The 25784-nt window shown below is 40.0% G+C and overlaps 1 protein-coding gene across 1 annotated transcript in view; it reads right to left on the bottom strand.

The window, feature by feature from the left end:
• The window catches only part of DLG2 (discs large MAGUK scaffold protein 2), a 966889-nt gene that overhangs the window by 813982 nt on the left and 127123 nt on the right, over positions 1–25784 (bottom strand). The window contains exon 5 of the mRNA XM_079303594.1: positions 8887–8985. Within this exon, the coding sequence (XP_079159720.1) occupies positions 8887–8985 (99 nt within the window). The remainder of the gene's footprint in view (positions 1–8886; positions 8986–25784) is intronic.

Raw genomic sequence — 25784 nt, 5'->3', positions numbered from 1 at the left:
CCAAATCCAGTTCCTATGCACCTCCATCCCAAAGTCTCTAGGCCAAGCATAGATCCAATTGCAGGTCCCCACTGCACAAGAAGACACCCAGAAGTAGGACTAATTGCAGCTCTTCTTTTCAACATTTTGAACTAGAAAGCAACACTCAGGAGTGTAAAACTGGATGTTTAGCGTGATCCTGCATCCCAGCTTTGTTCAGCAGAGCTGCACCTCCACTGCTGAGCACTTTTCAATGGTACTGCATCAACAGGTACCCACAGGTGTCTCTGCTCTGCTCCAGGGCTGCGTGAGGATATAATCTCAGATTCAGCATGGCTAGTGGGAGCCAGGAGGACATGGAAAGAACAGGAAATGAATGAGGCCACAGCCTCCTCCAATTCATCCTCCTTCTGTGGCCTCATTTACCTCTTGTTCTGTTCCCATATGGGTTTTTCCATCAGCAAGATGGGAATGACAGTTGGCATCTGTTTCCATGGCTCCACTGTGCTCCATGCTCTCTGCAATGGCCACCCACCACCCCTCTCTGCTGCCCATGAGTGCCCAGGCTATATCTTCCAGACCTTCTCCACGCTGCAGATGGGTGTCCCCATTCTGCATAGCTGTGACGCAAAAAATGACAGCAGTGATGACAGCAGTGCTAACCCCTGCTTTGCCTAAACATTTGTTCAGCCTTCAGGTGTTCTGGCCACCCCAGGCATTTTGCAAGTCCTGTGGAAATGATGGAATCCATGAAAAGTAAGGCAGAACAGGGAGCACTGTGCTGAACCCCAAAGCTGGATGTGCCCTGCTCGTCCTGAACCCCAGCACCACCACGTGCAAAGGCGGCTGCAAACACGCGCCGAGCTGCCTGCCCTGCAGCAACAGAGAGGGAGTTCCCTTATCATCCTCAGTCCCTGCCATTTAATATTAACTTAGTTTGATAAGTTTGAGGATGTCTCAAGGAATCATTCAACTTATCCCTACACCAGATCTTTGGGTTGGGAAGTGTCCCTAACCCTGAGGTCCTTAGCCTGACGCCGCTCTTGTGGAAAAGAAAGTGTCTATATTCATGTTCAGAAGATATTATTTAGAAGGACTGTTTCCAAACAGTTCAGCTAGATATAAGAGTGCTTAATTGAGACCTAGGCATTTTTATTTTTCAGGCCTAGAGAGGCAAACTAATCAATTTTTTTTTTCCGAAAAAAGCCACAATAAGCCACAAGAAACTTGCATCTCTCCAATCAGAAACACCATGACTATCTAAACTACATCTGATTGGCCTCCTTAAAATCCTAGGACCCATATAATGCCCCTTTCTTTATTATTCTTTAGTTTACAGAATAAACTGATAAGCTGAGAAAAGATGTGCAGTATACCATGTATTCTGAAAGTGCTCTAGTTGCTAGAGTTATTAATAGACACAAGCATAAGCTAAGATAAAATATGAAATCCTTTTCCTTTTGCTAGCAAAAAATAAGTAAAAAGCATATCATTTAGGAAGTCATACAGAAACAAACTGCATAATCTAGAGATAAAGAGAACAAAATGCTTGTGGAAGCAAAGCTTATTCATCACTTTATCTTGCAACCTGACACAGTACATGCTCAATCTATTTAATTACAGAAACAGAAAAATAGCAGAGAAATATGTACACAGAACAGCAATGTTTCCAGTCCTACCTTGGTCGTGACAATGCACAGACAATCCATTCTGTAAATCTCCACAGGAGTGTATGTAAATCATAAAAATAAATCAGCAAGGGTGAGGAAAGGCTTTTGAATAGCATGAACAGAACCGGAGGCTTGATTCTGCACAGCCGGCTTTTCCAAGTGGGGCCCTCATAAGAAACTCGAGTCCTCCTCCACAATGCTAAAGGCAGTCATGATGTTCACAGGGATCAGTAAACCCACTAGAAATCGTCTCAAGCAAAACTTCCAGGTGGCTTATCAGGCTTGATTGCTGCATTGTTCAATCAGAGATCAAAATATGCTGTTGAATGGTATGCAGCCCTCTAAATGGGAAGATGAGAACCACAACAAGCACAAAAGAGCAAAAGCATCACATTTCAGCCCTAGCTCTGGTTTCACAATTCTGATCTGCTGTTTCAGTATACCCATAAGATTTCCCTTGCCAAGTCTCTCTCTCTCAGCCTCTCTCTCGCTCTCTCTCTCTCTCTCCCTCCCGCTCTCTCCTTCCCTGTCTTTTTTTTCCTCCCCCCTTTCACTCGCTCTCTCCCTCCTCTTCCCTACTAACTCAGAGCAAGCACAAAACACACAACTATCGGGCCCATCTATCACAGCCTGTCACTTCTCTGCCAAAACAACTGCTTTGGGTTGTAAGGGGTTTTATTGAGAGCATGATTCCTACAAACACACATTGCTGGAAGTGCATGATTGAAACATGAAGGTGCATGCGAGAACTCGTGCGTCACAGCTACAATTGCTCTGAATTACTGGGTCAGATTCGGATTTGGGAAGTGAATATAAATAACAGCTGGATAAGGCGAACTTTAGCTATAGCAGGAAAAAAAGCAGTCAGGGGAAAGAACCGGGATTTGCATATTTACACATGCACGTGGATCTGTCAAGCACAACAGTGATATAATTATAGTTTACCACCCATCGAAAAAACCCCTACATTATATACATTATTCAAAGCTTTGTAAGGGAACCTTTTTTTTTTTTTACCGAACTATGAAAAATACATCAAACTTAATTAAAAGAAAGCACCTTTAACAACGGTGCTTAAACACTCCTTAAAATCTTTCCCAAACTTTTCTTGCACCATTGGGAGATTCACAGACTTAATCTATTTATCTCATGTTCTCTATGTTTTGCTTGGAGTTTTACAGACTGTTGAAGCCCCCACAGCCCTACCTTTCTTGCAGTGATGCTGGTGCAGAGCTTGCCTTTCAGGTGTTTTACATGAATCATTCTGAGTTAGAAAGCTTGCTGTCAGCTCTTACAGGCTTCCCTCTCTTCCAGATAGAGGAAGAGAGAGAGAGAAGAAAAAGAGAGGGAGAGAGAAAGAGATTCAAAAGGGGAAAGATATGTAAAATGAAAGCTCTGGCCAAAGAGAGAGGAAAATCAATGCTCCTATTCACTTGGAAAAAAAAAAAAATACAGCCAACTGGACTGTTGACAGCAACAAGAGGAAATGTCTAGACACCCATACATTACAATTCACCTTTTCAACACACTGGACAGCATAATCTCCCTTGGGTGCTTTGCTGAGGATCTCTCATTCTCACTCAGAGCTAAAATATGTTTTTAATAAAATAAGTTTTTCAAGAAAATAAAAGAGTATTTAAGAGTCATCTCTCTTCCATAAATTATTCAGGTTATAACCCTAATATTCCCTTGATTGTTGGAGCAGTGAGACGCTCGCTAAAAGACACATATTATTTTGCCAAAATGAGGTCACTGCTACCAAAGTTACAAAATCCATAGTGAATCAGATATGTGGTCAGAGAGCAATCAACCCTCCCCCAACTATTAAAGTCCTGGTGGATTCAACATCTTAAAGAGAAAGTCTCCAGAGCACTTAAAACTGTGTCTAAGGCTTTAACTCACTCTGAGCAAACGCTTGTGCACAAAACAAACTTGATTTGTGTTTACAGCTGTGCTAGAACCTGCAGCTTTTCTCCCTACTGAGGTTTAGTCCAGCAGCCAAACAGTCAGGCAAGTTTATTAAACTATAGATTACATGAAACAGGGAACCTCCAAACATCCTTGAAGTAAGACCCAATTAAATGTCTTCTTAAGAGGAAATTAACCCATTAATATGGTGTAGCATAAACCACCCTTGTGCTCTAAGCATTATCAGTTAAAAGTGAATTCAGTCAACTCTAAAATCAGCAGATATTTTAACACTTGGGTGTAAAGCACCCAACAGTTTGTTCTCTTCTAATTGATAGATTCAAGCTGATCTAGCAAGGTGCAAAGTATTTCATACATATATAATTACCTTGGCTGTAAAATTTCATCTGACTTGAAACTGGCATATGGAGATGTATTTTGAAATTGGTCTCCAAGTGCATGATCTGTAAATGCTTCTACTTGCAACTCTACTCTTGTGAGATTATCCCAGTGAATTAATGATCCTATTTAAAGTTTTTTGAAAAACAGAGGCTTTCAAACCTTGGGGATGTTTACATGAACGTTACTCACCCAGCTCCCTCAGTGTACAAAAAACCTTCCTCTTGCACTCCTCCAATTTTTGCCTGTCCCCTCCTTCCATTAAATATGACAATGAGCATTTAACAGGGCAAGATTTGCACATGTGGTCCTCAAGCTTAATACACAATTGAGCACTTTGCTCCCTAAAATACTGTCACCTACTTGTTACCCCCATAATCTCATATAACCCCAGACAGAAGGAAGACAGGCTTTTGGGGATGCAGACCCCAACTTCAAACTTCCACAGGCTGATTTTGGTTGCCAGGGCTCCTGACTGGCAACAGATGACTGTCAATGGGTCTCCAGTGTTTCTTCAAAGATCCAGTCCCTTATTTCCATTAACAACCCATCCCAGACCCCAAAAAGAGGCTGAGCTGCTTAATTTTGTTTCTCCAACTAGGTACTTTTTCCATTCATTTTTTCTCCCCAAGAACAAGATTTTAAAATCCTCAGCACTATTTCACCCTTCATTAGAACCACCTCCTTTTGCTCTAATTTCTGGAGGTCATATCACTGCTTAGTTCTATTTTTTCCTCTGTTCTTCCAGCCTTCCTATTATATGTACATATGATCCTGACTGAAATCTACTATAGAAAGGCTTGACCCAGAACCAAAAACATTGAGGAGCAGCCATCTGGGGTGAAAAGACATGGTTTATAGTTGCTCATAATCAACTTAGATGGCAAAAAATAACCTTTGTGATGAGCTCTGACTCTTGGGAAGCCTTAATATAGGAAGAATAACAACTATTTCCCACTGTGACACCAGTGGCTCTGTGGATCACTGTGTGAAAACCATCTGCCCAGTTGACTGCTTCCTTCTCTAATTTTACCTAGGTATCTGTTTTTAAGTCATGCAAAAACCAACAATATGAGGTGAGTGGGTGAAATGGAATGGTCTTTTAATGCAGTTTACGCCGGACAATTTAATGCTCCTTTCTGGCATTAAAGTCTTCATTGTATCCAGGTACTTCCACTTGGATAACCAAAGCAGAAGGTTTAATTAGGCCACTATATTTAGAACCAGAGCCTGCAACGTCCTGCTGCATTCAATATTTGTATAAAAGCAAGCTCCTGTAAAAGCTAAAATCATTAGAAAATATTCTGATTTTTAAAAAATCTTTTATTATACACCTTCTTAAACACTTCTTAAATTCTTTTGAAACCCAAATATTATAGAGCAAAAACTGTAAAGAAAAATAGATTGCTAAAAAAAATTAAAAAGCATAACTGGTTTATTTTATTTTATTCAAAGAGTAGAGATTATGAAAAACAAGAGCACCACATCTCTGAGTTTTGGAATAGACACTAAGAAAGGAGGCATCTCACCAGACTGTTAACATTGAATTAGTAATGTCAGCATCTTGAAAAATTTAACCAGTGACTACAGCTCTGTGCACCTACACAGAGAACACGTGAACACACACATGCTCTAAAAAATATAGAGAAAGATTTATTTACTCCTAATGTATTTTAAATTGTGTATTATGGAGTACTTGTTGATGGTATTACATTTCCAGCTTATATTCTCTTTTTTCTTTTCAGGTTCTATATTGCATCCAAACAAGCTACAAATAAATACTTTCCTGATTACATCTTTCAAGAGGGGAATTGATGTAGTTGGCAAAGTATATCTTTACAGCCAGAGCTCACTTGTACCACTTGAATCCAGTTCCTGTGGATCCCAGCTGGTTACTCAGTGGGTTAACATCAGGATTCAAGTGATCTAAGTATGTGCTACAATGGAAAATCTCATGACATAGTTTCTTTATGAAGGCTGCTTTGTGGTACACTAAAAAAAAAAAAAAAAAAAGAAAAAAAAAAAAAAGGAGAAACCACTAATCTTGTAGATCCTGAATATGTAGTTAAAAGCTGGATTACAGATGAAATGTCAGAACAAATCCTTCTTCATCCAGAAAGAGAAGTTAATACAAATTTCAGAAAGCACATTCTGTATACCTTAGTCACTCAGAATTTTAATGTGGTTCCCAGGCTGAATCAGAAGCCCAGGAGTCCTGGTGTTAATTTAAAGATCACCAAATTAGCAATTCTTTCCCTCCTAACTGCAGCAGCCCTAAGAGCAGCAGCTCTGCAACTGGCCTGAGGCCCAGGAGAGTCTCAGACAGAAGCTGTAACACGAATCATTCCCTTCACCCGTGCATGGCAAATTTCACTGCTATTTAGCACAATCAATGTTGGAGTCCTGACCAATTTCTCCAGCTGGTAGTTTTTTCCAATGAGAAGAAAGAGAACTTGCTTTTTTGTAGGGCAGCAGACCTTGCCTCTCAAAGCCCTGAAGGTAGATGGTAAAATAGGCACAGGGAGGAGGGAAAGATGGACAGGCAGCTCCACTCCTTCACCACAAGCTCTGTGCACCCAGGTGGCCACAGTGGCCTCAGGCTCAACAGCCACTGAAAAAAAGTTTCTGCTTCACAGCTGTGGAGGGGATTCCCTCTCTTCTTACTTCAAGTATATTCTCACCTTACCACCCCTTTATGTAGTATGAGGAAGCTTGCACCACTTTAGCCAAGCAACTGCCCCAGAAGAAAAATCAAAAAATCTACTTCTGAGACAGTGCAACCTCTGCAGCAGCCTCATTGCTACAAGCTCACCAGTTTTGGGGCCTGTGAGAAGGCAGTATGGCAAGCTGGGAACACAATGTAAGTTGTAGAATTGTAGGACATGCACTTTCATCATCACAGAGTGTGGGGAAGAGGTCTTTGACCCATCCTACAGCTGTGAAGGTCCTTGGACAAGCTAGCCTTTCAAAAGCCCTGCAACCTTCATTAGTTTAAAACTTATGCCTCATGTTTTTTTCTATCTGCTATTTCCTATACAAATCCACAATTGTTTCCTTGTTTCACACAAAGCCCTTGCTCCAAATGAAACAGAAATGCTTCAGTTACAAATGCTCTACTGGCTTTATGCAGGCTGGAATGCTCTGCCACAGAATTACATGGTGATCAAGGGTGGTATGTCCAGAAGTGGTTCTCAATTCTGAAAATTAATGATGAATGAAGAGTTAATTTTCATTCTTGAGCATTCTGCCAGGGGAAGTAAATCTAACCACCAATTGATCACCAGCAACTGAAAAGCTCTGGCACATTTGTTCAAACATGCAGCCACTCTTAAATAGCTAGGTGTCACTGCCATAGCAGCCACTAACACTCAAGCACACTCACTCGAAAAAGAAATCAGACAAAACGATGCTTTCAAGTGAACTGGCACACTAAATCACAAGTTCCTGGAAACAAAAACAAAACATCTGCTATCTACTATCCCATGGTACTGAGAACTGAACAAAACACCACTCACAGCTCTGAATGTCTTAGAGTTTGGCAATGGAGTTGCCAATTTTTGGAGTTACCGCTAAGGTACACCTTATATGTGAACAGCATGAAAATGTAGTGAATAGAATTGCTGATGGAGAAACATTCAGTCCAGGATTTGCAGTGACTCTAAGTAGGAGGATAGTTCATTGTTCATCTGAACATTGTTCATCATGAAACCATGCATCATAGTGCATTGTTCATCGTGAAATCAGGTTGTGAAATTGATATGAGATTACACCCCATGATTTTCACAACATCCTTGTGGACACAACGTATTTAGTGCATGTATCAAACTTTTCATAACTCCTTGCTTTGGAGAAATAAAATCTTACATAAATATAAGGACAAATTTCAATGAGTATATATGTTCTTGTATTTCAACTATCAAGTACCACCACGCTACCATATGGTACAAAAGTTTTTTCTGATTGAGAAATTTGGAACAAAGCAACAAAGAAACTCAGAAAATCATGTTAGAAAATTAGATCTTTAGATTTTTAAAATTTAATTAACAGAGAAATTTATCTAAAAAGGGAAATAAAGCTCATGGAAAAGCTTTAGACAAGAGTAAAAATCCACAAATTTCTACTGTTGGAAACAGCTTTTGCTGAAGTCTACAAGGTACCACACAAGCACACTCACTCAGGTAATGTCTCTTTTCTTGTCATCATGTTTCCAGCTTGCTTACTTTGAAAGAAACTTAATAAGTTTCACTTCAAAAAGGAAAAATACACAATGACACCAAGGCTGAAAGTCTACATAATAAAATCTAAGCCCAAGGGAATTGTTCCAGCCAAGTTGTGAACCTATGAAAATAATGGAGATACTATAATGAAACACTTCTGGCTTCGCTGTTGCATGCAGCAAGGCAGGGAAGTGTAACCCAGCCCCTTACCACAGCCATTAAGTAATGCTATTCAGCAGAGTTTTATTATAGGTATAATTAGGCTGCCCATACAAAAATCATTGCTTTTCTGACATTCAAATTCTTCCATACTGACTCCAGACCAAAAAGAAACTACAACACACGCTTAGCGACTGAAAAGACCTGGAATAAAACCTATGAACTGCACAACAAATTGACTTTCAAAAATAGACTGAAATGAAACCACCTTGAGATCAGCAAACCTGTAGAACCATCACCAATACGAACAAGACTTCTACATAAAAATCAAAATTAAATCCTGCCTGGGTCAGCATAGAATACCCAGGGCTAGCAATATACCACAATAAATTGCAGCTGTAAGCCTCATTGAAATCAAATAATGGACACGCAGCCATTGAGCAGAAATAAAAAATCCAGAAGCTCAAATTCAATATGTCCTACACACTTCACCTCCACCAAAACTTCACTAAACAAGGACTTCATTCTCCATCACAAAAAAGAGTGGACAATACCTTTGTCTTCATGTCTACCACATAGTTTTCAAAAGTTGGCTTCTCCTTGTTATGTTCACCACGCTTGCCAGATCCTTCTGATCCATTGGAAGCTGCAGGCTAAAGAGCAGGGTAGAAAAAAACACAAATAAAGGAGCTGAGAAATGTGCTTTAATTCAATTACATTTAAATATAAAGATTAGCATGCACACACAAAAGGGAAGCCTGAATTCAGATAAGTATCAGGTGGCTTATACAGAAGATTTTCACTTCAATGTTTTTTCATGCAAAACTTTCTGCATTTGATCCTATAGGCACTTTCATGGAAGTCTAAGAAAATCTTAATAGGCTGAATCTGCAAGATGATGTTATCCGAATCTCTGAATGACTTCAGAAGGCATTCAAGGTGCTCTGTAGCTCACAGCAACAGAACATGAAGATAAGGAAGGAAAACAGTGCTCTGGTAAAAAGACCTGCTGACTGTGATGGGACTCTCATCTGGAGTAACTGCAGCAATATGTAATATATCTCCATACAGCAACAAACAAATTATCTGGTTTGTTTTCTTACTTCTAATTCATTACATTCTCTTAAGTGAAACATTTTTTAAAAGGTTTCATGCTTGACTAGCATCCTTATGTGCAAATCTTTTAAATTCAAATGTATTTTTTGTTACTTTTCCTTCATTTTCACAGATTTCAATCTTACATTGCTTACACAAAACCCTCACAAAACACATAGTATTTCTTCAAATAATATCTTTGGCAGAAGACACAGTAAATGGCTATATTTGTTTTTTCCATTTTCCGGCTGGAAATCTAATATATTCCTCCAGATTTTACATTAAGACAGTAAATATTACAAATGGCATCTCTGTTTACAATGCTCTGCCGTGCAATAATGTGCTTGAAGAGCCAGCCTTTGAATGAAACGTGACGACTGCCTCTAACTCGGATCTCAAAACATTTCTGAGCACTCTGCAAAGGTGCAAACAGGAAAGCAGGGAGGACTCCAACAGAGCTCAGTGTCTGTGGGTGCCCAGCATCACAAGCACCCTGAGTGAATTAGACCCATCCTGTCACCGCCTGTGCAGCAGGAGTGCAGTCAATTTTAACATAATAGGCAAGAAATTGAAGCATTTTGAGCAGAGCAGCCTTTGCCAGCACAACTTAGAAAACAACAAGCCAGTGCCACAGAAACAGCCAAATCACACTCCTTGTGCAAACGTTCTCTCCTCTGATCCTAGGTTGTTTATTTAGGGCTCTGTCCAGCAAAAGACTGAGTGCTGGCCCCAGCCCAGCCAACTACTTAGGCACGTGCTTCTTGCTTCACTGGAACCAATGGATGAGTCTTGTGCTCCAGTAAAAACTGTGTTTAAAGGTTGGATCAGGCCCAGCAGTCTGCACCACATGGGGCTAAGCACACAGGACTCCACAAGTCCTCTCTGAGGTTACAGCTGCCCTCACAGGGAGAACCGCTCGTTCCCTTGGCTGGTTTCTAGTCACCAAGGGGTGTTGAATATCCCCCATTTATAATCCGGAAGGGAGTAAGGGACAGAAAGACAATGAGGCAAAAATTCTCAAGGACAGCAGGAAACTGAACCCAGGTCTTGCCTCAGAGCCTACAAAAAATCCAAGCAGCTCCCTAAATATTTCTTTCAGGAAGAGAAAATTAGTTTTGTGAGGAGGTAAAAAGCATGCATAAAATTTTTATTCCATCTGCTTTTTTTGAATACCTGACATAAATGTTTTTTGATCGTTATTATTTACAGCCAACAATATAAACTCTTCAAATCAATACATTATTTATTTGCTCTAATCATCAAGATCTAAAGGATCCTGATCTTAAAGGAGCTCAGTTCCTGCAACTTTTCTAAAGGGGTTTGACAAGCTTCAGCAGAAACTTCTATGGTAACATTTATCAAATGAGTGCAGCTGCAAAACGGGATAAGAAACTTACTTTGTTTATATTTCACATGTTTTTTTCTCAAATTTTTCACCATTAGTTGGCTCCAATATTTTGAAAGAACATAAAACAATGTCATAAGATTCTATGAAATGTTTCCATTGTTTTCCTTAGGGAAATGGGTCACAAATTCATTGTAAAGAGCAGAAAATCAAGGACATTAGGGGGGTTCAAACAGCTCAAGCAAGAATGATTGTAATAAATCTGGAACATCTCTCCGTTCCAGCGCATTATGGCTCACTAATCATTAGCAAAATAATATATGGTTCCCCAACCTAAACAAAGGATACATTAGAAATCCATCTGAACACCAAGAGATATTTAATTCTGCGTTATGAAATAAATAGGACTGCATAATCCAAGAGACAGAAGGTGTACTCGCTGTGCATTTTGACAGATTTATCAAATACCAACAATCTTGGATTTGAGTCTTTTCTTATTCTTGATTACATACAACCCTCTCTTTGGAGGCCAACAAAAAGTCTGTCCTGCTTAGAATTGTTTGTATACTTTATAGCCAAAAGCTGCCTGCTCATGCAAAGGAATTGTTTCAGCAACACCTCATTATTCCTGAGCCATGGCCAGGAGATGCAGGACTGGCAGCCCCACCATGACACACCACAAATGCAGTGGACAACGTGCAGAAGGTTCTGGAAATAATGACTTCAAACTTGAACCACAATTACTGCCAAAACTATAGACTTTATATCACACCCCTGCATCTAGAGGGCTGATAGTTGGAACAACTCTATCTTCCTCCTCACAGAAGAAAGCATGACCTTATTCTCTTCAAATTGCTCAGAGAAACAGAAGAGATTTCACAAGCAAATGTTGCCATTTGGGTCTGGGACCAAAACTTCACCTGGTAACTTTACTCATATGGTTACTAACCATGAGTCTTGCAGATCACACCTAAAGCAACCTTCTAATTTCGTACAATAATTAGCACTAATCTATTTATATTATAATTAGCAGATACTATTTAGACCATAATCCCTTCAATAAGTTTCTTTCATTGTGCAAACTCACAGTATTATTTAAATATTTATTAATAAAATAGTAGCAACATTACCTGCCTTGCCAATTTTGTGTAATTTTAATGGTGGTCAGTGAAGTTTATCTGTGCTTATAACACATCTTGCAGGTAGCTTTTTAGGACATGCACAATTGACACAATCAACTGGCAGCAAAACTCTGGCTGATTATTTTTTGCCAAAGTGCAAAGATATGAGTTATGAAAGACTGGTCACTGCTTCCACTTTCAGCAGGCAACAGGTTCCAGTTCATGTCTGAGCCAGCAACCAGACAGAAGGAGCATCTGCCCTCACAGACAATTATGGCATATGGGATTTCCATGAGTTTCTATGGGAGGTGCTCCTCCAGCAGCCAAACCATGTAATGGTGGATGAACTCCCCAGTCTAGTATAAGAATTTATAGGATTTCCAGAATTTATACTGGATATATCAATAGGAGGAATGCATAACTAACCCCAATAGTTACCACATGTTTTTTTTCTTGGAGGGAAGCCCAAAACTGAGAATATAAACAATATTAAAAAAAAAACAAACCCAAAAACAAAAAACCCAGGAAAAATACATGCAAACCTTATTCTGCTCTTCCACGTTCTAGGATATTGCTTCCAGGACTTTGAGTTTATTTGCACATGTGGAATATTTTCTAGGACATATGTGGCTAGGAAAGGCTGATCAGCTTTAGCAAGGGCCCAGAAGGTTGGGTGGAAGTGTGAGGAACTACAGCCCATGAGCCCAAGTAAGTGTGCCACTGCTAGGGCTCAGAGAGCCAATGCACCTTCCCCTACAGCCACTGGCTAGGGGAACACTCTGCTCTATGCTTTTAGCAAGAGAAATTCAGAACAGAGGCTGCCCTGAGATCTCTTTGGGCACTTTGGATCACCAGCTGGCTCCAGTCTCATGAGAGCCTGTCCATAAATGCCTGCTTCCCCCAAGTGATTTGTATCAGGAGAGGAAAGGAATAAAAACCCAGTGATTTGTTAGCTTTTGGATGCTGATATCTGTCAGAAAATCTATCATCCTGGTAACAAAATGCTCCCAGAAACATATAGTGCTGAGAAATACTGCTTTTATTTAATTAACTTTTCTATAGCAAGCATATTTTAAAATCATTAGAACATCTAAAAAGTTACATTTCAACATAATATATGCTGGAATTATCCATTTTACAGGACACTAATGTATCAGCAGCTATGCTGGAGTAGGAAGCAACCTGAGCTGAACTGAGATGCTCAGCAGGATGCTGCTAGTAGCAAAGAACACATCACACCTGTGTGCCAGGTACAGCCAACCTGCTCTCACTCTGCTCAAGCTGTGTGTGAACCAGAACTGGACCCAAATTCATCCTTTACAACATGCCAGCAACAGCACGAACACCTTCTGTGCCTGTGATCTGTCCTCCAAGCTCTGCACCTTTCTGCCATACCTACACAGAGCTGACAGCTCTCTAAACGTGCTGCCAGCATCACTCAACCACACACACAAAAAAAAAAAAAAAAAAAAAAAAAAAAAGTTGTACATCTTGGATGGACTGTGGGAGACAAAGCATCATTGAGGGCTTGATGAGGTTTTTCCTGCAATGCCACACAGAGAAATAATCCTAGAGAACATAAGATGTGCTTTGCTAGTCCTTTTTCTATGCATCTTCTATTCCTTATAACAAACTTTTTGACAGGATATTACTTTCATCAATATTACTGAAAACTCAGACAATCCCAGAGCAGGCCATGCTAGAAACTAAAATCAGAAATATAATCCCACAGAAGTCAAGTAGTTTAATTTGCCTCAGCTGGACCTAAATTTCAATCCAGAAATAATATAGCAGAGCTTTCTTTTCTAATTCAGTTTTTCTAAGGCCCTATAGAAAGGCATAGTTTGTGTCAAATGATTTAGATGTCAGAAAGGATTTTATTTCCATTTCAGGGTTTCTTGTTCACTTTTTGATTACATCAAGGTTTGCTCCACATCACATTGCATTAGCTCAGACTTTGCAGCTGTCTTAAGTCAGGGTGATGTGGTAGAGCCCTGTAAGAATGTCCTTCAGTCCCTTCTGCACCAGTCTTCCCAATATGACCAGTAAATGTGAATGAAGAAAAATACACATTGAGCATGGACCCTACTGCATAAATCACATAACAAGTGTTTTAATTTTTTTTAAGTTACTGTTTTTGAAAGTGAGCATAAAATATTATAGTAATATTTAGTTTGCCCTGGGATTTTTATGATTTCACTTTAACAAATATGGATTCAACCTTTCAGAAAATTTTATGACAGCCTTAAAGATTGTTACAGCTCAGGAACAATTATCTGGCTGTGGACTTGTGTCTCAGAAAGGTCAGGATCTGATTTAATGCTGCTCCACCCTCCTGAGAGCAAATCTTGCTCTCAGCATGTTTCTGGATGTCAGAATGTCACTGGTGAACTTTGCATTTGCTCGTCCCCAGTACAGATGTGACCATTCATCCAAAAGCTCTCATCCAAGCCATCAGTTACTGGAGGAGTTACTTTTGCTGGACTAACAAAGATGTGATTTCCCTCACTATCCCTATCACACAATTACCTAGCTGCACTGTACTGGCAAGACAACTGACATTCCAGGCAGGAAAGGAAATTCAGGCAAGGAGGAGGCACTAGCTCATGCATCAGCTTTTCTCCTCCCAGACAGAGCTCAGATTAAGCTGGCTGGAGTCAGTTGGCCCCACAAACTCAAGCCTGGTGACTGACCAGAAGACACACACAGGATTCATTTTGCTGATCCAGGCTCTCAGTGTCACTTGTCATAGCATCACAGAATGGTTTGGTTGGAAGGGCACTTTAAAAGTCACCTGTTTCCATGCCCCTGCCATGGGCAGAGACACCACTCAGATCAGACTGCTCAGAGTCCCAGCCAGCCTGACTTTGCATGTTTCCAGAGGTGGGTCATCCACCACTTCTCTGAACAACCTGTTCCAGTCTTCCACCACCCTCATTGTAAAAAAACAAATTTTCTTATATATAAATCTAAATCTACCCTCCTTTAGTTTAAAACCATTGCCCCTTGCCCTATCACTACATGTTCCACAACAATGTTTGTGCCCATCTTTCTTATAAGCTCATTTTAGGTACAGGAAGGTGCTCTAAGGTCTCCCAGGAGGCTTCCCCAGGTTGAAAATTCCATCTCTTTCAGCCAGACTCCATAGAAGAGATGCTCCAGCCTTATCATCATCTTTGTACCCATCCTCTGGACTCACTCCAACAGGCCACATCTTTCCTACATTGTGATCTGGATGCAGTATTCCAGGAGGGGTCTCAGGAGAGAGAAGTAAGGGGACAGAAAAGAGAAGAGCTGGTGCAGAGATTTATTTTTGAGCTGGGAGACAAATCAAGGCACTCGTGCGTCTCCTCTCCCAGAGTCACTAAGGTCACACAGAAGGGGATTCTGCCACGTGTGATGATTTGTACAGCAGGAATGGAAGGGAGCAGGCACTGAGCAGCCACCAGAGCCTCTGTAAACACAAGCCTTGAGAGGACTGTTGCTCAAGTAGTCACCCCTGCTGAGACCTGGCACACTGAATAGCACTGGCTGGAAGGATGTGATGTGGCAAAGAGAAAAAATGAGAATAAAAACTGACACAAAGATGACCTCTGCTGCAAGGACGAAGAGATAAAAAATTTACAGGTCAGATGCATGAAAATGACACTCAAAGAATGAGATTGGACAGACTGGTTGCTGTTTTCAGGCAAAGAAACAAGCCAACTGTAGCTCCATGCCAAGCAGATATCTGCCCACAAGAAAGGGAGACAATTAACTTATGCATTGCTGATGGGGTATTTTCCAAAACATTCCTGGTAGCAGTGTTTTTAAACTCCATAGGGCAAATTTAGACACCTCTGAACATCAGAATGAATGAGATTAAAGCATTAAATAAATGCATTTTCCTCAGCTCACTGGGGTCTGAGTCAGATCATTATCCTCATTCCTTTACCTTTCAGCTATCAGCCTGCACTTTGTTGGGCATAAAGAAGATAAAACATGAAGAGTAATTTGGGATATTAAAGATCTATTTCTTTCAAATAAAGCAGAAGCTATTACTGAACTCTTTATGAAGGCTGGAGGAAAAGGACTAGAAAAATTAAAAGGCTGAACATAATTAATGAATGCTCATTTAGAATTCACTATCATAAAATATCTTGGAAGCAAAACCTACAGCTGAAGACGGCAGGCTGTGTGCAGAATCAGGCTCTGGAAGGAGCTCCATGTGCACTGCTTCAAACTGAGAAGAAAGCCAGAGAGCTGTGGTTGCTGGGAGAACCCCTCAATGGGGTAATGACACCTGCCAAGGGGCCCTGCAAGCAGAAAGGTCACCTGCAGCAAGAGTGACCTTTGCCAAAGCACATGGTTTGGTTCCAGTTGTGCCCACCTGCACACATTTTGTTCATTAGCTGCAGTGGACTCCCTCCACACTTTAGCTCATATTAGTGAAATCACAATCTTGTTGTGAAAACACAAGTAGACCACAGCTGGAAGCAAATGCAAATACTTGGAAATAGAAAAAAAAAAAATAAAGTAAGTCATTAATTGTAAGGAAAAACATGACTAATGATTTAAAATTAAATAATCTTTGCATGCTATTTTAATTAGCAAGGATAATGTTTATTTTACTTACATAGAAGTTCTGGATACATAAATTCCAACCTACATATTTCAGTTGCCATAACAACTTGATACATTTATTCTCTTGTGTCATTTTTTATTGCATCAGTGTAGATTTATTTTTTTTTTAACAACCAGGAAAGAAAAAAAAAAAAAGCCAACTGCTTTGGTTGCTATAATACCATACTATTTTTCAATTGTGCTTTTCATATTTAATTCTTCTTGAAACCAATATAATTTTTCTCCAAAGATGTTCCTGGCACAGTGTGGAAAATTCCCTACCAATTTCAGGGTTCAGTGTTGGGTCTGTTAAAAATCCCAAGGATATGTACAGCCCTTTAACTCAACTGCTACTTCAGCAGTCTCCCTTAGGATATATAGCTTGAGGTCAAGTTCTTAACAGAAGATCTCAGTAAGTCTGAGTCCTCAGTTAGTGCACTTTCCCCCGAAAATCAGAAATAAATTAAGTGAACATCAGACTCTCCAGAAAGATGCACGATAGATTTGAGGCAGCAAACATAACTGCAAAGATGCAAACCAGAAATCACTGCAGAGTGCTCCAGGCCAGGAGGACCTCACAGGGCAGTTTCCACATTTCATACACACTGGCATAGCACAATGAGCTTAACTACCCTTTTATCCAGGAGCTGGATAAAAGAACTGGCTCCTAAACTCTCTGGACCTCCAAGGACTTGGAGCAAATCTTTCAAAGGTGCAGTCAAATGGCACTATGATGGAAGGAACAGATAGGATGAGGACAGCCTTTGTCCTTCCCTCTGTGCAGTGCAGCACAGCCTGCTGCTGCCCATTGACCTTTCCCAACTCTGCACTCCTGCAAATGGGCACTTTTCAATTAAATTGCAATTACTTAACTGCTGATGTAGCATTTCTATCTGGTTCCCTGAAACAGTCATAATGAGAGAGACTGCATTAATTAGTATCAATTACATTGAGGTGCAAGGTGAGGAGCAGCTTAGTTACCATTGTTCCATACAGCTGGCAGGGACTGACCTCAGATTAGAGATAATAGGGTATTTATGAATGTAAGGGTAGAGTTTTTGATGGAGAAGGACCTAGTGAAATGGCTCCTGTGAGCTGCCTTGGCCTCTGGGGACAGCTCTTCTTCTATTCCTAATAAAACCTCTCTTTGGTCAGGAGAATTAGAATGGTTGCTTTCAAAGGACTGTATCCCTGTCAGGTGTCAGGGGAAGAGTCTGTATGTGTGTGACCACACAGAGTTTAGGACAAGATTGCAGTCTTCCAGTACATAGAGAGGCCACAAGACAGCTGGAGAGGGACTTTTGACAAGGTCATGTAGTGATGGGACAAGGCAGAATGGCTTTAAACTGAAAGAGGACAGGTCTAGGTTGGATACTAAGAGGAAATTCTTTACCAAGAGACTGGTGAGGCACTGGAACAATTTGCCCAGAGAAGCTGCAGATGCTCCTTCCATAGAAGTGTTGAAGGCCAGATGGGATGGGACATTGTGTAGCCTGGTCTACTGTAAGGTATCCCTATCCATGGCAGGGGTTTGGAAGCAGAGGATCTTTAAGGTCCCTTCCAACCCAAACCCTTATGTGATTCTAACTCAAAACAGGAGAAACAACCAAGACTGCCATGTGCTGCATGATAACCTTGCAGGAAATATGCTTAAATAAGTCACTCAAAGTGAATTCTGATTCATCTCATGATGTGCTGCAGGTCCATAGCAAATCCAAGAATAGAAACCAATCTCTTGTCTCCTCCACTGGCCCACACAGATTCTTCCTATTTACACACACCTCCAGAGAAATTACAGAGGAGGAGGCTATCCACATTTCACTTGAGATTAAATTTTGTGCTTTTTCTTGCCAGAAATGGTGAAATTAAGTCAGTCTACTCAATAGCAGTAATAAAACCAGTTCCATTTTGAGAGCAGGACTGATGTATTATAAAGTGATATTTAGAATGACCAAAGGTGTTTTACACTAATACATGAATATAAAGCCTGCATTAAATAAAAAAGAAAAGAACCTCAAACCATCAACAAAACCACAAAATCAAAGCCTTGAATAATATTGTCATGACTTTTACTTCTCAAGATAGTTTTGCTTGAAGCATCCTAAACCTTGGCATACAAGGATATTTGTTTCAGCCAGAGCCATAGGGAGGGGAAATAAGCAGTGGCTGTCATTACAGTGGCAAGCTGCCTTGCTAAGTCATGGCTGCAGAGCTGCAATCATATATACTCATGCTGACATGCAAAAAGACTGCAGCTAAACAAAACCATTGGCAAAACACAGTGCCATATCTCTTCATCCAGCTTCCCTCCTACAAAGCAGTAGAAAACACTTCACACCAATATACATCAAAGGGAAAGGACCCAAAAGGTAAGTCAAGTAGAATGAATCAGCTCATTAAAACTGCAGAATACATCATCACACTCCCTAAACGTTGATAACCAGACAACAAAGTGAAGTGAAGTGAAAACAGCATTCCCTAAATACTTTGCAGAAGGTTGGGCTCCATGGATCTGCCAGTGTTTGACAAATTCCTTTGTGACAACTGTTATGACCCCAATGCTGGATAAGAATCTTTCATTGCCTAATGGAGAGATGGCAGAAACTTGTATTTTGTATGAGGACTCCAAGAATTTGTAACATTAGCCATTGACCAAGGGTAGTAAAAAATTATGGACTGTACAGGGGTTTGGGCTTCTGTGACCTTTTAGAAGCACAGAAGCAAAAGGGCTACTGAAATTTAATTAAATAAATTTCATTGTCAACTGCAGCTGACACTGAGAAAAGGAGCAGATGCTTATTCACCAGGCAATGCCAAGAGTTGCAGGGAGGAAGCCTCCCAGTCTGTGTAATGCCCTTTGCACACATACTCCCTTGCACAGGCCATATGGATCCTGGACCAGGAATCCTTCAGAGGTACCAGCTCAAGCTGACCTGAGAAACAGTGCCCCTGTCACAGCTCACTGACACCAAAGTCCAGATGACATTATCATAAGGGAAACCCTGGATGAGGCAATAAATTCAGTTAAAAAACTGTCTGCAACAGCTCATGCTAAGGCTGTCTGCAGCTCTATGCATTTGCAATGTGTCCCTGCAGCTTAGGTAAGACCTTCTCCTTTTGCTGGGATGTTTCTGCCATCAGGGAGGCTTTGGGTAGAGATGTACACACAAACTTGGAAGAACCTCAGATGCAAAATTTGAAAATACTTTCACTGTTGATGAATATTTGTTTGAAACATCCCAATCATCCCAAATCACCTTTATGTCCTTTACCACCTTTACCCTACAGCCTCACCTCTCATTAGCAGGGACTCAAATTCCAATTCTAGTTGTATTCAGAAGCCTCACAACAGCTTGGATGTTTGTTAATGCCAACAGAACACAGCTCTGTGTGGTATTCTGTATATTTAGCTGTCCTGGTTTCAGCTGGCATAGAGTTAATTTTCTTCCTAGAAGCTGGTACAGGGCTGTTTGTGGATTTAGGATAAGACTAAAGTTGGTAAGACATTGATGCCTTAGCTGTTGCTAAGCAGTGTTTACACTACACCAGGGACTTTTCTGTTTCTCACACCAGCCCACCAGTGAGAAGGCTGGAGGAGCACAAGAACCTGGAGGAGCCAGCCAGGACAGCAGACCCCAAGTGATCCAAAGGGTATTCCACACATATGGCACCATGCTCAGTGTGTAAGGCAGGGGGACAGCTGGCCATAGGCCACTGCTCAGGTCACTGGTCAGCAGATGGAAGGTGTAACTTGGTTTGTATATTCAAAATCTTTATTATTGCTATTATGACTAATTTCCCTTCCATTTCTGCTCTTTCAAACAGCCTTGTCAAAAACCACATTTTTTTCCCCCTCCAATTCCCTCTCCCATCCCACTGAGAAGGGGTGAATGAGGAAGGGGCTGTGTGATGTTCAGCTACCTGACAGGTTAAACCACAACCTCCATCCTGACAACCTATTACATAATTACCACCACCAGGTTAATACCACATTTCACTAGCTTATAAAGAAGTTGAAGCTAGGTAAGATCATCTCCTTGACATGTTTTTGTGCAGTTTTAGTCAAACAGGGGTCAGTAGATGTCTCCCTAAAAACGATGGTAGATTCTAATATTGCACTTTTGAAGGCTGTGGGTAAAAATATAGTTTCTACTACTAAGACAAATACCTACAATCATCGATGTAATTTCATGGTTTGGAAACATCCCCGCATCTGTTTTCTTAGCTATAGTTAACTAAGAATATTCTTTTGAATATCTGTGACCAACATCACACTTCACAAAGGCAATCCAAGCCTTCATTTTCTTTTGGCTGGCTTTCCACGATCATTACTACTTGAGCACTCCTCTCTGTTCAGTATTGAGCAAGGATGTCGGATCATTCCTCCCCTCTGTATGATGATTATGCATACAACAGAGCACCAATAAGGTGGTGTTTGGTCCTTGTCCAAAGGTAAGATAATCACCAACTACAAGCAAAGAGTAATACATGATGATTCTAAACCTCAAAAGTCACAGAATTGTTCACTGTGAATGCCAAGATATTTGTGTGTATCAGGCACACTCCCTTGATGGGGGAAAAAAAACAAGGAATCCCATAAATAAATTGATATTGAATTAAGAAGCAGCATTAATAAATACACCTAAGACTGCAGAAGTTGGACTGTTTCAGGCAACAATGTATTCAGCATCCTGAATACTGAAAGATCCAATTACAGGCTTGCTGCTGACCTAGCAAAGATACTGTTGGGTGTGCCAGGAGCATTTTCTGTCCAAAAAACTACAAGATATCTCAAAAAAAGAATACTGGTTACATAAGTGCAGGCATATGTCTGTCATGAATCTTCCTACTGCTTAGGAAGACACAAAGTTGTCAGTTTTGTTATCTCTACTTTTCTACAAACTAACACAACACCAAAAAATGTGTGAGAGACAACACCAGCTTGGTGCAATGACTGACCTGAAATCTCTCAAGGGTTCCTTTCACTCCTTCTTGTGGTAATTAACCAATTCACACAGATCAAACTTGTTTTAGTGGTTCATTAAAACAATAATTTAAAAGTTGCTATTGCTTTGTTTATGCCAAAAGTTTCAAAAGCTGTCTTCTGAGAAAATGGACTTCAAATCCATTGTGTCTGTAATTCAATTTTTTTTCCAGCTTGCACAACAGCTGTTTGACTTGTCTCTTCTCAGAAAGAGACACCATAACTACTTGAAAGTGCTGAGCTAAAATATATATACATATGTATATATACAGTGACAGCACAGCATTTCTGAACACCAGGTAGGCTTCCCTACACTTCTGAAAAGAACTGGAGGACCAGAGAAAAATCATTTTGGTTTGTCCTTCCAAAGAAATGTTATACAGCTACAGCAATGAACTGAACACTGCTATCTGGGCTATAGCTGTTGAGCAAGAGGCTCAGAAATCTGTCCCCATGTCAGAAAAGCACAAGCAACCAGACATATCAGCTGAGGGGCAGCCAGAAGGCTGGACCTACCCAAAGGCACAGAGATCCATTTGCAGCTTCAGTCATTTTCCCCCACTGGTATTGTGCAGGCCTGTGCAGGCTGATGGAATTGAGAGAGCCAGCTAACCTGACATTTTTAGACATGAGATATTTGAGTGATATTAAAAATTCCATTTCAGAGCTCATCTGTAAAACTAGTTTTCTGGGTTGGGGGGGAAATAGGCACCACTCAGAGACATAAGCCAATACCCAGCACAAGATCTGTTTTGGGTTAATACATGCAGGCTCTGCTCTATTAAACTATTTCAGTTCAAGACAGGAGAAACTGGAGAAGCAAGAGCAAACAATGGGACAATATTGATCACAGAGGAGGAGAATATTGCAGCAGGAATGCTTGCTACAACTGCAACCACCTCTCTTTTGGGACAAAACACAGTTTTGAAGATGAAATGACATGAAATAGTCAAATAGTCTCTCTGAAAAGCTTCTGTGCACTGGGAGTGACAGTACTAGCAAAGTTGTTCACTGAATAAGTCATGAAGAGCTGAAGAAGCAGACATGAAAGTCAAGAGTTAGTGAGGTAGAGGAGTAGACATGCAGAGAGATGACAGACCTTAGGAATAAGACAAAGTGGTATTTGATGGAGGAAGGTGGAAGTTAACAGAGGCTTCCAACAGCAAGGCCAATATGGTTACAGAAATTAGCTCACAAAGTGATCTCTATAAAAATACTGTCCATTTGCATGGGGAAAAGAAACATTATGTAGGAAAAAGAAACATATTCCTAAAGGCTCTTTTCAAGAAGGAGGAGAGTGGCAAAGGGTGAAATTCACTCCTTCATAGTACACAAAGGTTTAGACAAATGCTTAATCCAGCTAAATATTACAATGGCAAACAAGCAGTAATTTGTCTCATCTCTAAACCAGGGCAGCTTTCACTATAACCCATGACAGGTTAAAGTTGTATGAGTGAGGATCAAGGACAAGGAAATGTGTAAAATAGACAAGCTGAAAACACATGAAGTCCCATGTTTGTAGTACTTGTCTAGTATTTGTAACTGTACTATTAAAAAAAAAAAAAAAAAAAAAAAAAAAAACAAACAATCACTGTGGAGATAAACAAGTTGACATCTTCCCCTTAATTCACCAGGTTGTTACTCTGGGTATTGTATTTACTATTTGCTAAAACCTGAATGCATTTGTTCCAGATTATAAAAAAACTAATCAAAAAAGGCTGGATATTTTCTCTTCCATATATATTTATCTTACTGAGCAAAGCTACATTCATCTATCCAAGAAATCACTCCCAGGGTGACCTTTATTTGATCCAGAAGTCCTGGGGTGATATTCTTTATTCCTGGGAACTATTTAAGAAATATTTTAATAAAAAAGTATTGGTAGACAGCAGAAATATATAATGGACTCTTAAATCCCTATGGAGACCTATGTCCTTTGCACATGGAGGGCAGTGAATTATCTTGCTTAGTTGCTCAGATTGGTGAAGAATCAGAGTTAATAAATGTGTAAAGTGAGACAAATTGTTCTGAAATATTTTTAGAATGAATCTTAACTAGAGTACATTTGTCCCTGAATATCAATTTTACAGAACCCTTACAGCTTTATGGGACAAAGAAGCATACTTTAGGAGCTCATGTGCTTGTTTTTGCAGGTAGCTAAAATATAACTTCTCAGAATCTTATTAGAAACAGTGAATTATATCACAGACTGTTCAGATGAACTGTTAGTTTGTGGAGGAAGCCTCTTGGGACATCTGATATTTTTATGTTGGCAATTTTTTCAGGCTAATCTGGTATTCTCTTGTTGAAACATATCATGATTTAGGAAAATTATTTTAGAAAAAATATTTAAAATTGCAAGTGCTTTTTGTCAAGTGAGATTTTCAAACTAGATCTATCATTTTTGACCTTGATACACAGAAGTGGAATTTACACAATAGTCTGACCTCAATGCTTATCATAATAGAGACTTACTGCTTAATTAAAAGTTTGGCTCATTCTGTATGCTGGTTGATACTCAGGCACATTTTCATTGGGGAAAATTATTGTTTCTGGTCCCTCGCAGCTGTTCTGGCCTGCTCCCAATCCTTTGCAGATGTAATAACAAATCACAGATCAAAAAACTGCCTAGAGGTTGTTTGATAGGCATATTATATAAACTTGAAAAAAAAAAAAAAACCAAATAAACCTGTTGTGGAGGATGTATCTCTTTCATCAATGCTGATATGGTTTAATTTAATATCAAGATCCCAGATCCATCCCACTAATGTTATTGGAAAACAACTATTAAATTAAACAATCAGATCTCCCTGTCAAAAAGGACATACTAAACCAGTGAGTCCTCTAAACTCTCATGCAAGGCACACCAATACAATTGTGATATTATACTAAAATCATAGAATCATAAATATCTTCAGTTGGAAGGGACCCACAGGGACCATTGAATCCAATTCCTGGCCCTGCACAAGACAGCCCTGAGTGTCACACCATGTTCCTGAGGGTGTTCTCCCAACACCTCTTGAACTTTGTCAGGCTTAGTGCCTTGGAAATGACCTTTTCCCTGGGAGCCTGTTCAGCCTGTTCACAGGGAGATGGCAAAAGCAGAATGATGTCTAGTTCCAAGCCTTGCCCAGTGGGACAGAAATTGTCTGTCTAGAGGGTGGCATGAAATGTATATTGCCCTATACCTCAGCATCACAAGAGCATTTCTGTCCACAGGATGACACTGCTCTGCATAGATCTTGGTTTAAAACAGAAACCTTGGCCTGACCATATTAGAACACATTCAGAAGCAACTCTAAAATGACATTTAACAGACGCTCTGGCACTCAAGTTATTGACAAGCTACAGAACAAATAACAAATTTATAAATAGAGACCCAGCATGGATACCCAGTATGGGCAAGGCATTTAGCTGCAGCTAGTAATAAATAAGGGTTTTAATAATGCAGTGACTTTGCAGTTACCCACTTCTAAACATTAGTCAACCCAGTTGAGAAGGCAAGTGTATAAAATAACCTCTACAAGTAAAGACAACCTTAATAGCACATAAAAAATAAAATTACAACACTACTTTATATTAAAAAAAAAAAAACAAAACAAAACAAACCCTCCTAAACATGGATCTAGGCTTCACCATTGTTGTTCAATAATTATCTAGTTAGGGTTGTTACACATCCTTGGGTGCAAAAGGAACATGCCTAGCAAAACATGCACCAAGGTGTCAAACTGTACCCCTTAAAGAGACTGCTGCTGTCTTGAAAGAGAACTTAGTGCCAAATAAATTTACTTGGGAATTGGCTCTGGCACAAAATCAACCCACAGACACAAACTTCATTTGATCAGATAAATGTATACTATAGTGCTAAATCTAGTGAAGAAACAGATGCATAAAACTCAATGTTTTGAGCCCTTCTAATGAAACATTATGGTTGATCATACCTAATGACTCTTGCATATTAAGTATAATCACTTAAACAGAATCAAATGTGGCTCCTGGGAGTAAATCAAGCCATACAAATTAAGCTGTACCCAGTCACAAACAAAGAAAACAAACAAAATTCCAGAGAAGAGACTGAATTTTAATAGGCCCATATAGAAGAGGCTGCAGGTCCATGGTTTTTAGACAACCTGTTAGTGTCAAACAGATTAATGGTATGCTAATTACTTCAGGCAGAAGATTTTTAAGGAAGGGTTTTACTACTGCAACTTTTAACAAGCCAGCACTTAGAGGACACAGAAGTAATTACAGTGTTTATAATAGCTGAGTACAAGGATAGCAGGCATTCCTGAAGCAAACAGTTAT

Source organism: Erithacus rubecula (genome assembly GCF_903797595.1).
Source record: "Erithacus rubecula genome assembly, chromosome: 1".
NCBI classification, from domain to species: Eukaryota; Metazoa; Chordata; class Aves; order Passeriformes; family Muscicapidae; genus Erithacus; species Erithacus rubecula.
Note: the sequence above shows the minus strand (reverse complement) of the source record. Positions and strands in the feature narration are given on the sequence as shown.